Consider the following 13,039-nt stretch of genomic DNA (forward strand, 5'->3'; position numbering starts at 1 on the left):
AGATCCACATAATTACATACATTCATGTCAGACGGACAACAAATAAAAACACAAAGGCTAATAAGGAACAGCAGCATCCATGCTCCCTCTTTAAATTCATTTCAACATAGTATTTAACATTATGAAATACTCCAGTTCAGTTTTTTTTCTTTCTTGGCACAGTTCACAGTAAATTTTGCAGGTCCTCTAAAAAGACAAGTCGATCAGTGGGGCTGCATTCTCAGAATTGTCTTTCTTGTCCTCTGGACTCCATTTTATAAGAGGCGAACTCAGGTCGATTAACTAGAGGGAAAGACAACAATAAATACAAATCAATAAAAAAAAAAAAAAAAACCGGCAGTACTTGAAAAATTAAAACAATATGAGAATGTACATAACTGTACTACCTTTATTCACCAAAGACACATTAAATTGATTAAAAGTGACATTTATAATGAATAATAAAATAAACTTTATAACAGTAGTCTTTACATATACAGTCAAAACACTAGTTATAATTATTGATATTTAACATATCATTACGTAAGGGAGGATAGCAAAATAAAGTAAACTGTCACATACTATACTAAAAATAAATTTCATACAGTAGACTACCAGTAAAATTGATAAAAATTTGGGACCAAAAATTAGATTTGACACTTTGACCTGACCATGTTTTGTGACATACCTTTCTATCAAAGTTATCTGACATTATCAAGATGAATTTGTTCTGACACAGTTTAACTCGAGTTCTTGTCATATTTTATTACCATTTTCTAAACTATAGTGAATACACAGTGATAATGTGAACAAATATTAAAAATCTTTTCTCTCACCTGTCCTCCCCAAGGCTTTCCAGAGGAGTTTTTGATCAGGTCTGGTGTATTGGAGAGATCAATTAGCAGCTTTTCTGACAGCGGAAATGCTGGTGCTGGTGCAGGTGCATCCACAAGCAAAACCTACAATTGTAAAATTTTCAGATATGTTGAAGTTTTATTCTAACACATGTAATTTAAAGAGAACCCTGGATATTAAGATTTGTATGGCTTATTATAGCATAAATGATGTCTTTTACTGAATGTGTGGTTGAAAACCCATAAAAGAATTACGTTACTTAAAAAAAAAAAAAAAAAAAAATTATCGCAACACAACTCAGAATATAAAACACTGATACGATGAGCACAGCTACTGAAGGAGCTTAAGGGTAGCAATGGATATAAGCATAGGCTTAAACCAAATGGCACACCATCGATTTTACCCCAGTCTAAATGCCCCTGGATATTGAGTGAAATCCGCACAAGAAACTGTGTCAGTGGCTGCAGCATCATGACAAGCGTCGACAAGTTTACATCCTGCCAGGACGACATCTAGCGTTTCTTGTCTCTGCTGTTTATAAGCCCTTTCAGTAGCTGATCTACTAAAAGCCCCAAAGGCATCAGGGCTAAAGTGGAGAGAATAAAGACGCGGGTCTTTATTAAGTTTATGCAACATCATAAAAATAATGATGCCCCCCATAGTCCAAAATATGTATAAAATGATGAATGATAAAATTTCTACGACATATTTAGGTAAGAGACATCATTAACATCTTCAATACCTGGGGTTCCCTTTAAGAATCACTTTAAATAGAGTGTATTTCACCTCTTTAACATCCTTTTTCTCTGTGTTCTGTAGGTGTTTTTGGGTGTCCACTGTGCTTGGAAGAGTTGGAGGTTTGGTGTCGACTTTAACAGGCTCTGGATCACATGAAGGCAGCTCAGAGGGATTCTCCACAACTGCTGGCTCACAGGCAGGAGGCTCCTCAGGCTCATCTTCCACATTAAAGACCAGGGAGCAGGGCTGGAGGTCAACTGGAGGGCAGGTCTCCTCATTGGACACTGAAGTTTGCTTATCTTCCAGATTCTCACTTTCCTTTATGTTTTCAGGGCTGTACAAGTAAAGTTACACTTCGATTGATACATGACAAGCTATGAAATAATGGAGATCAATTAATCAAGTTCCTTAAAAGGATAGTTTACCCAAAAATGAAAATTCTGTCATTAATTATTCACCCTTATGTCATTCCAAACCCGTAAGACCTTAATTCGTCTTCGAAACACAAATTAAGATATTTATAAAATAACAAAAAATTATGGCATAGAGGGTCAGAGAGCTCTCGGATTTCATCAAAAATATCTTCACTTGTGTTCCGAAGATGAACGAATGTCTTATAGGTTTGGAACGACATGAGGGCGAGTAATTAATGACAGAATTTTCATTTTTGGCCAAACTTTTTCTTTAAAAGCTCATAAAGAGGCACCTTGAATGAGTGGCTGCTTGGATTAATGAGCGCTCTGTGGCCTGGGAAGGTTTATTCAGACGTGACACACTCTTGGGTGTGAATGCAGGGATGCCAGAGACACGGCGGTTCACTGGAGTGGGAAGAGCCGAGGGTCTCCGCAGTTTACTGCCCATACCCGAGGGCGTCAAGAGGTGATCAGGAAGGCTGCAAAGACAAAAGTCAAAATTAAGAGAATCCTTTAAAAGAAATGGAACGTTATGAGAATAAATTACAATATTACCTCTCCACACTGCATGCAGACAATAATCTCTTTGGCTTCATGATACGAGGGACGTCAGGCGAGGAGAAAACTATAAAATCAATAGAATTTGAGGTCACATTTCACCCCAAAATCAAAACGCTTTTGACAGGTTTAATGAGATTCAGCCTAGTAGTATCTATTAGCATGACTATTTTTTTTTCCCTCACCCTCTGATTTGCGAACTCCCTTCAGGTAGTTTGTGGGTGTTGGCGCCACTGGAACATTGAGTTTGGGGTTTCCTTTAAGAGCACTTCCCATCTTAGCAGCAGATGAAGGGATGCTGGATGTAGAGGTGGTCTTTTCACCTGTATTTTTTGCTGGGGTCTGAAGCTGTGGAGGTGGTAATGGGTCTGTTTTCTTAATGGGTGTAGCTTTAACAGGTCTGGGAAGGAGTTCAGATGCTCTCCTCCCCTGTGTAGAGATGGAAGTCCGTCTGCTGATGGTGGGATCTGGGTTTCTGGTAACAACTGAGGATTTGCGGCTAGAACTTGGCAACCTGCTCACGCTGCTGTGTGAACGAGTACCAATGCTTTTAGTGCTGGAGTTCAGGGAGGAATTGAGTTTGGCTGGTGAGAGGAGTTGAGATGTGTTAACATAACCAGCAGATGGCAGTAGACACCCTAGAATCTTTCAGGTAGTGCCTTGCGAAAGTAGTCATACTTTTCCCCCCCCACATCAATCTACACTTGGCACTCCATAATGACAAAGCACAAAACATATTTGTGACAACTTTGCAAATTTGAAAATAAAACGCTGAAATTAGTTAAAGTACACTGCATAAGTATTAATACTCTTAACTTAGTACTTAGTAAAAGCGCCAACTTTACAGCCTGGGTATAATGCGACAAGTTTTGCACATCTGTGTTCGGCAATTATCTGCCATTCCTCTCACCTCTTCACCTCTTAAGCTCTGTCAGCTTGGATCTACTTTGGCAGACATTTTCAGGTTTCTCCAGAAATGTTTGATTGGGTTCAAGCTCAGGCTGTGGTTGGGCCACTCAAGGACATTCACAGAGTTGTCTATGAGCCACTCTAACAGTGTCCTTCATTGTCCTGTTGGAAGGTAAGCCTTCTGCCAAGAGGTTCTGAATGCTCTGGACTGGGTTTTCTTTAAAGACTTTCTATTTTTCATTAAGTCTTTATATTTTGCTGTGTTGAGCTTTCATTCTACTCTGACGAGTCCCTCAGTTCCTACCACGAAAAACAGCCCCACAGCATGAGGCTGCCACCATCACACTTTACTGTTGGGATGCTACTGTGCAGGTCATGAGCAGTTCCTGGTTTCCTCCAAACATGATGCTTGGAAATGAGGTTCATCAGACCAGAGAATCTTGTTAATCACAGTCTGAGGGTCTTTAGGTGCTTTGTTGCAAATTCCAAGTGTGTTTTCATGCGTCTTCACTGGGGACAAGATTGAGTCTTGCCATACCACCATAAAGACCGGATTGTTGTGAGATGTTTGTCTTTCTGTAAGTTTCTCTCATCTGCATACAGTATATGATCATGGAGCTTAACTAAAGTGACCACCAGCTTCTTGGTCACTAGTCTAACTAAGGACCTTCTCCATCAATTGCTCAGTTTGACCAGGAGGCCAGCTCTAGGAAGAGCCCTAGTTGTTACAAACTTCTTCCATTATGGATAATGGAACATGCTACGTGCTTCTGAGAACCTTCAATGCAGCACAACTTTTTTTGAACTTGTCCCCAGATCTTTGCCTTCACGCAATCCTTTCTCTGAGCTCTGCAGGCAGTTCTTTTGACATTAGGGCTTGGTTTTTGCTCGATATGCATATTCAGGTGTTAGACCTTTTATTGAGAGGTGTGTGCCTTTCCAAATTATACTCATTCAAATAAATTTGCCACAGGTTAACTTGGAGTGTAGTAACATCTACAAGCGATATGAATGTTCCTGATCTAAATTTAAAGTGTCCCAGATAAGGGTATGAATACTTATGCAATGGAATCGTTTCAGTTGTGCATTTCCAATAAATTTGCAAAGTTGCTACAAACCTTTTTTGTACTGTGTTATTATAGTGTAGAATGATGTGGAAAAAAAGTTATTTAGCATTTTAACATAAGGCTGCAACATAAAACATGAAAAAAATGAAGGGATATGAATACTTTCGCAAGGCACTGTACATCACTTGCATTTTATAGTCAGAATGAAAAACAACACTATTTACTTTTAAATACACGTTTATGGTCTTGTAAACAATTAATAATAGCTTATATTATTAAAAACAGAGATTTAGGCATTACAACATTATAAGGTAAAGTATGAAAAATAGGTATGATTGAGATTAAAATTTCAAAGGTATTAAATTATTAGTGTTATAAGCTATAAATAGCATTATATGAAAACGAAGGTATGAAAGGTCACCTTTACTTCCTGGAGAGATAGTTAGACTAGAGTTAATGCTGGACACAGATGAGGAAGATGATGAAGTATTTCTCCTCCTGTCTACAACTCTTGAGTTCTGAAGTGAAGGAGCTTTAAGACCAGATGAAGCTCGCAATTCTGCCTATATGATACAGAAAAAATTTATAAATACATTTTTTTTTAATCTGTAACATCAACCAATGTCATACATTCTCTTATTTTGGCTGTAAACATTTATGTTAGAAATATATCTGTTTTCAAAGAAATGCCGTTCTTCTGAACATTCCACTAGGGATAGTTCACCCAAAAAAACTACTTTAAAGGACATTCGTTCATCTTTAAAACACAAATGAAGACATTTTTGATGAAATCCAAGAGCTTTCTGACCTTGCATAGACAGCAATGCAACTACCACGTTCAAGACTCAGAAAGGTAGTAAGAACACTGTTAAAATAGTCCATGTGCCATGAAGCTATGAGAATACTTTTTGTGCAAAAAAAAGTGTGTCCTTTTGTGTCCTTACTACCTTTCTAGGCCTGGAAAGCGATAGTAGCGTTGCTGTCTATGCAGGGTCAGAAGGCTCTCTATTTCCTCAAAAATATCTTCATTTCTGTTGTGAAGATGAAAGAAGGTCTTATGGGTTTGGAATGACATGAGGTTGAGTAATTATTGACAGAATTTTCATTTAATATTAGAAAACATTAAGAAACAACAGTTGTATTACCGTATTATCAAAAGTTCTTACAACAGTGGCAACTCTTTTTACCTTGTTCCGGGCGGGAATGCTGCTTCTTCCAGGCAAACTAGTGTTAAAGGAGGAATCACTGATATCAGAAGCAACACTGGTGTTATCAGAGAGAAGGTCTTCAGAAGAACCAGCTCTGCTAGTGTTTCTACTGCTGGGACTGCGCTTTAGCCCATAATTACCCTGAAAAACATTGATACACAAAATAAATCTTCATGCTTTACCAATCTATAAATTAATAGAAGGAAGTGCTCATACTTTGCTAGGAGGAGGAAGCCTAGTTTTAGTAGCCGGTGGCAGTTTTGTGCTGGAGGAAAGACGTGAGTTCCCTTGTGCTGTGGGTTTGCTGGGTAACACCCCATTATTAGCCACAAGGGCTTTTCCTCTAGTAGCCATCTTAGGCTGTGTCACAGCAGGCCTGACTGGGCTCGACGTACTGAGACGTGGCTTGCCAAACCCGTTAGCCTTAAGCATCCGCTTCTGAATGGCAGGTGGAAGCTGCTTCATTGGGCTGTCCTGCACAAGAAAGGTTTCTCTTTTGATGGGACTCAGAACATCAGCCACTGGCTTGCTGAACATGCTCAGTTTGACAGTCGTGTCCTCCTCAAATGTTTCGGTCCCCTCGGCTTGGCTTGAGGAAACAACGCTGCTCTCAGCGACAGGATCTGTGATGGTTTGCTCGAGGTGGCTGGCGAGAAGCTGCGCTTCTTTGCAGATTTCATCAAACTTCTCTCCTGTAAGTGGACTCCAGCTGGGCTCTTCTCCCAAAGATGGGCCGCTGCTTATACTGTCCTTCACGTGAATCTCCACTCCGTTAGAAATGCATTTCTCTTTATGACTGATCGGACCCATGAAAACCTCATCCTCAACATCGTAATCTCCTTTAGAGCTGTGAGAGAACATTTTCACATGATGTAAATCATAAAGAATTAAAACAGTACAACACCAAGATTTTTAATGTTTTGAAAGAAGTCTCTTCTGCTCACCAAGCCTGCATTTATTTAAAGCAAAGTACAGTGAAAACAGTACAATTTTGAAATATATTTACCATTTAAAATTCTATTTCAATATATTTTAAAATGTAACTTATTCCTGTGATTTCAAAGCTACATTTTCAGCAGCATCACTCCAGTCTTCAGTGTCACATGATCCTTTAGAAATCACTCTAATATGATGATTTGCTGTTCAAGAAACATTTATTATTATTATTATTACCAATATTTAACACAGTACATTTTTTCAGGATTCTTTGATAAATAAAAAGATCCAAAGATCAGCATTTATCTGAAATAAAAAGCTTTTGTAACATTATACACTATACCATGCAAAACCATAGAGTCAAGTTTTTTGGAGGAAAGAAATTATAGAAATTAATACTTTTATTTAGCAAGGATGCTTTGAATTGATCAAAAGTGATGTAAATGACATTTATAATGTTACAAAAGATTTTTACTTCAGATAAATGCTGTTCTTCTAAACTTTCTATTCATCAAAGAAACCTGAAAAAAAATTTACTCAGCTGATTTCATCATAATAATATTTATAAATGTTTTTTGAGCAGCACATCAGAATATTAGAATGATTTCTTAACTTCTGAAGGATCATGTGACTGGAGTAATGATGCTAAAAATTCAGTTTTAAAATCACAGGAATAAATGACATTTTAAAATATATTCAAATAGAAAACAGTCATTTTAAATAGTAATGTAGTTTTTGCTGTACTTTGGATCAAATAAATGCAGGCTTGCTGAGCAGAAGAGAAAAATCTTACTGTTCAAAAATCTTTTTTTCAGAATTTACTCACTCACATATAATTCCAAAGCAAACAATTTAACCAAATTATACTTGTTCCTCATATAAAAATTAAATAACTTTTATTTTTATATTTCCAGTACTCATTTTAATTTTAGGTCAAGTCTTGGTAATTTTGTTTAAGTGCTATTGTTGTTTTTATTTTTTATTGTTCTATTTAGATTGATTTTTATTTTAATGTTAGTAATTGTACTACTTATTGTAGCCATTTTAGTTTTTTTTTTTTCAGTTTAATTTTTGTGTTTCAAGTTCAGCTTTTCAACAATATTCATTTTAATTTCATTGCAGCTTTATTTTAATCAACAAAATTTTTTTTTAATAGTTTTAATTTAGTATGTTTACTGCCTCAAACATAATAAATATAGAATATAGAAAACAAACCTTGCAGGTGACAATGAAACGTCAAAGTCAAATTTCTCCTCAGCCAGTGAAACAAAATCTAGAAGTAAAAACATACAGCAATAAATACACAGAATAACTGATAGATTTATATTTTAAAGTATGGTTAAATATGCCAAATCAGTGTTGTTAGTATGTTGGACATGTACCATGTTAGTTTTTTACCATGGTATTACCATCTGCTAGCATCACTGTAACATGGTAGCACTGCAATACTTTTTAAAGTATAGTTTTGAGATACTGTGATGAAATAAAAAGACGATTACCACTGTGAGTGAGAGATGCCATCTTCTTCAGCCAGGAAAACAAATGGAGGCCAAAGTCCTGCAAACATCAGTTTACAGTTAACATGGTTCCTTTTTTGAAGTACACGTTTGCGACATCAGCAAGTACATTTAACCCAACTTTAGTTTAACATACTCGAAATAAAACTAACGATACTCATTAAAATAGAAGCATTTTAGTATAATAACCAACATAATGCAAGTCATGGAGCTCATGCATTTACACGGTTTACTCAAAGATCATAGTTTGATCTTAAAATTAACTATTAACATTTAATACTACTAAAATACTTACGGTTTGTTTGATACAGTTCTCGGGTTATGTTTATTAATCGAAGTGTTGACTGTTCACAATAAATAACTGGCACTGGCGATCTGTTTCCACATTTCAAATTTCGTGGCCAGTCTGATTTCAAAGATCACGTGACGTAAAAGCTCCGACGTGATTGGTGGAGATAGGGCCGATTGCAGAACAGCAGAACCATACGTCACAGCAGTCACACGGCAGCAGCGCCACGGCAGCAGGCTCAGACGGTAGTGGGCGGAGTCTCCATCTGAGATCGAAAGTGGGTGAAAATAATGATCAACTTATATTTTTCTATATATTTTTAAACAGTATAAACTGAGTACAAAGCTCAAACAAAAAACAAAACAAAACTTGAACAATAGAATGTTTTTATTTAGTTAAACTATATTTTTACCTAATCATTTCAGTATTAACCAATTTTTCATTGTACATAATACCATGTACTATACACTATACCCATCATAAACTGGATTTTCCCAAAAAATATTACAAAATCAAACAAAACATATAGCACAGAAGGCACACATTTAACAACAATAATAACCACACATTACTCACCTAACTAAATTAGTTTAAACCTAAAATAAATCAAAACTCTTTAAACATGCAATTAATCCAGAGGCATGATTTGTTCACACACTCATTAAGGAAATGTCCATATCATCCTTAAATTCAAAGTGAAGCATGAAGGGCTCTTTGGTCAGCAGACTCTCATCATTTGTTTCTGCCATTATAAAAGTTCATTATGTTGCTGCACATGAAATATAACGCGAATAACATTAAATAAATATTTTTTATAAGGTTACACACTGATTATTGATAACTTAAACCCCATTTTTCTATCCATCCGTTGGTCGCGCATATACGCCATGTTTGTAGTTTTTTTACACTTTTTATGCGTATTTGTAGTTCTAATCAAATCCTCGTTCAACACGCAATGTGTTGTGGGCAATATAATAGCCGTTAGAGTGCGCATTATTCCGTACTTCGAATTCTAAAGGTAAATTGTAGTAGACCTTCCGGAAATCTTTAGAATACTTTTTAGGACATACCAATTCTATTTTCGAATACTATTTAGGACGGATATTTTGTGGGACCTGATTGGGCTGCAGCAGGAGACTCCGCCCACTACCGTCTGAGCCTGCTGCCGTGGCGCTGCTGCCGTGTGACTGCTGTGACGTATGGTTCTGCTGTTCTGCAATCAGTCATTATTGGATTGGTGGAGCAAGTTTCCGGAACAACGCAGCAGTCGTCGACTCGTCGTGTTGACGTTGTGCAGAAAAATAAAAAGAGCATTTAAAAAAGAGCATTAATTTGCTGTTACTTTTTATAATAACTATTAATGAGTAACATTTTAAGTATAACTGAATAAGCCACTAACAATATATTCGTGTGTATTTAAACATTAATATGAAATATATATGAAGAAAGGACATTTGTGATTGTTTTAATGCACATGATTTGTTACGTACGTTATTTTATAATGTAATAATGTTTATTAATATTATTGTCAAAATATAAATGGACCATTCTACAGAATTGGCCCAAACTAATGTCCCACAACCAAAAAACACATTTAAAACGCATTTAAGTATTCAAATCTTGCATGTTTACTAAGATCCTTCTATTATCTTTTTAAACCCACAATAGTATTTAAAATATAAGCTTACTATATAAAATCATGGTTTATTGGGTACTTGCAACTGGCTTGCAACTGTCCTGAACCCTTACCCCTAAATTTTAACTTATGTAAATGATATAGAAATATACAGTCAAGGCCAAAATTATTCATACCCCTGGCAAATTCTGACTTAAAGTACTTTTATTCAACCAGCAAGTTTTTTTTTTGACCGGAAATGACACAGGCTTCTCCCAAAAGATAATTAGACGATATACAAGAGGCATCATTGTGGAAAAAATTTATTCTCAGCTTTTATTTACATTTGAACGAAAAGTGGCATGTCCAAAATTATTCATACCCTTCTCAATAATCAATAGAAAAGCCTTTAATGACTATTACAGCAATCAAATGCTTCCTATAATTGCTGACCAGCTTTTTGCATGTCTCCACTGGTATTTTTACCCATTCATTTTTAGCGATGAGCTCCAACTCTTTCAGGTTGGAGGGTCTCCTTGCCATCACCCTGATCTTTAGCTTCCTCCACAGATTCTCAGTTGGATTTAAGTCAGGACTCTGGCTGGGCCACTGCAAAACGTTAATGTTTTTGTCTGCTAACCATTTCTTCACCACTTTTGCTGTGTGTTTTGGGTCGTTGTTGTGCTAAAATGTCCATTGGTGCTCAAGGCCAAGTTTCTCTGCAGACTGCCTGATTCTGTTGTTGAGAATTTTGATGTATTGCTCCTTTTTCATAGTGCCGTTTACTGTGATTAGGTTCCCTGGTCTATCGGCTGAAAAACACCCCCAAAACATTAGGTTCCCACCACCATGTTTGACAATGTAGATGGTGTTCTTAGGGTTGAAGGCTTCTCCTTTTTTACGCCAGAAGTCTTCTTCTTTGTACAGATGAGCATTTGCAAAGGCCAAGTGGGCTTTTGTGTGCCTTATCTGGAGAAGTGGTGTCCTCCTTGGTCTGTGGAACGTCTATTTTTTAATAATACTTTGCACTGTAGCCACTGGAACGTCAAAACATTTAGATATGGTCTTATAGCCCTTTTCTGACTTGTGAGCAGCCACAATGCGCAGCCGCAGGTCCTCAGTGAGCTCCTTTGTCTTAGCCATGACTGTCCACAAACCAACAGCAGAGAGCTTCTGTTTTTCACCTGTTGAGTTGATTAAAACAGCTGTTCCCAATGAATCAGGGTAATTATGATGCTTTAGAACAGCTTGGACTATTTGGAATGGTATAGAACTTTGGATTTTCCCATAGACTGTGACAGTTTGCAAAGGGTATGAATAATTTTGGACACTTTTTCCAATTGTTGCTTGAAAAGTCTTTTAAAAAGAGAAGTTAAAAAATATATTAATTTGATATTTTCCTTGTAAATTATAAAACTTGTCTCGAATTATCATGTCACTACCAAAACAGTCTATGTTTTAGTCCATTGACTGAGACTGATTTTAGCCCTATAATTTTGTAATGATACAAATGTGTTCAAAAGTCTGAAAAATATGTGTGTAACTTTAAGGAAAGTCACTACCAAACAACTTTTTTCGGCAATTACGCACACTTTTTTGGAAGTTATTCCATAACATTTAGTTTTTATATGTGTTCTATTGTTCAGAACTGTGCTAGCTAACCATGTTCTGATTAGCATCTTTGAACTAGCTCCAAAAGTATCTAAAACAGTTGCGACAGAAACATTTAGTGAAGTTTCGGTAGTGACATCTTTGTTTTTTTGTTTTTAAAGTTATTCCATATATCACTCCCAAAAAAGTCATGACCAAAACATGTCATCTTTGTTTCAGTAGTGACAAAAAGGAACAAATAATCTTCATATTTAGGGGAAATAAAAAATTGTAATACAGTTATGCAGAATTTGTAGTATTTTAGTATGTTTTAGTAGTGTTTTAGTATGTAGGTTATAATAATGTAATGTAATGTGATGTGGTCGCTACCAAAACATTACTGTCACTACCGAAACATGGGATGTTTTGTCAAAAATAAAGTATACTGAATTATCAACTAAGATGTTATGACAGAGTTTGGTTTAATGTATATTCAAACTAATGAATCCTTAACTTTGAAATCAGTATGATCAACTTTTTGCCTTTTATAAAGAAAAACTGGATAACAAATAAATATAAATAAAAAAATATATATTTATAATGTCAATGTAAGCAAAATCTTAATAGGCCAATATAACCCTAAATTAGTAAATTATATATCACTGTGTTTCAGTAGTGACAAATTTGGGCAGAGGTCAAATATTCCAAAACTTTCCGAAAATAAAACATGAGAATTAACTGCACAACTACCAGAAATGTGTACCTTGGATATTTTACAATTTTCATACATGCAAATTTTTTGGAAAAAGACAGATTTTTCCAAGATGTTTCCAACTCTGACTGTGGACCAGTTCAAGATTCAAATTAAAACCAATGATTAGGTTAAGCTAAATATGAATATTTTATTGTCAAAAACCATACACATTTTAAAGACTTCCAAATGTAAATTAAACCACAATAACCATTTATATTTACAAAATTACATCCATAAACATCTATTCTGTCCCCTTCTCTCTGCCACTTTGCGTCCTGTCTACTCACTGTCCTATCACAAAGGCAAAATTGCCAAAAATAAATCTTAAAAAAACATGTATTCCCAAAATGGGAATTAAACTACAGTGGAATCAAATTTCCCCACAAATTCTCTCCAGTTCTTTCCTATTTGCTTTTACTAATCTTGTATTGTTTACTGTGTGTAACAAATCCTATAACACATTCTGTTGAAACCATTGACATGTCCCCACACTGAATAGTATCTGTAGTAAATAATGAAAATACTTCATATTACCATCACAATAATTAATGAAACAGCATCTTGACTGAAACTCGGGGGATTTGCGTGGTGTGTTTAAGTCCTTGTCTGTG

The 13,039-nt window shown here is 35.9% G+C and overlaps 1 protein-coding gene across 1 annotated transcript; it reads right to left on the reverse strand.

The window, feature by feature from the left end:
• Positions 1-3: 3 nt before the first annotated feature.
• On the reverse strand, positions 4-8,585 carry gtse1 (G-2 and S-phase expressed 1). Its single transcript, XM_073832366.1, has 12 exons — positions 8,476-8,585; positions 8,163-8,220; positions 7,879-7,936; positions 5,944-6,574; positions 5,707-5,868; positions 4,941-5,082; positions 2,729-3,127; positions 2,541-2,610; positions 2,279-2,464; positions 1,621-1,906; positions 816-938; positions 4-282 (listed from the first exon to the last, which is right to left on the reverse strand). Exons 2-12 carry the CDS (start codon positions 8,182-8,184, stop codon positions 187-189), a joined length of 2,175 nt encoding a protein of 724 aa, XP_073688467.1. The 5' UTR covers positions 8,185-8,220; positions 8,476-8,585; the 3' UTR covers positions 4-186.
• Between the last annotated feature and the right edge of the window lie 4,454 nt (positions 8,586-13,039).

The sequence above is a fragment of the Garra rufa genome, chromosome 25 (assembly GCF_049309525.1).
Source record: "Garra rufa chromosome 25, GarRuf1.0, whole genome shotgun sequence".
Lineage (NCBI taxonomy): Eukaryota > Metazoa > Chordata > Actinopteri > Cypriniformes > Cyprinidae > Garra > Garra rufa.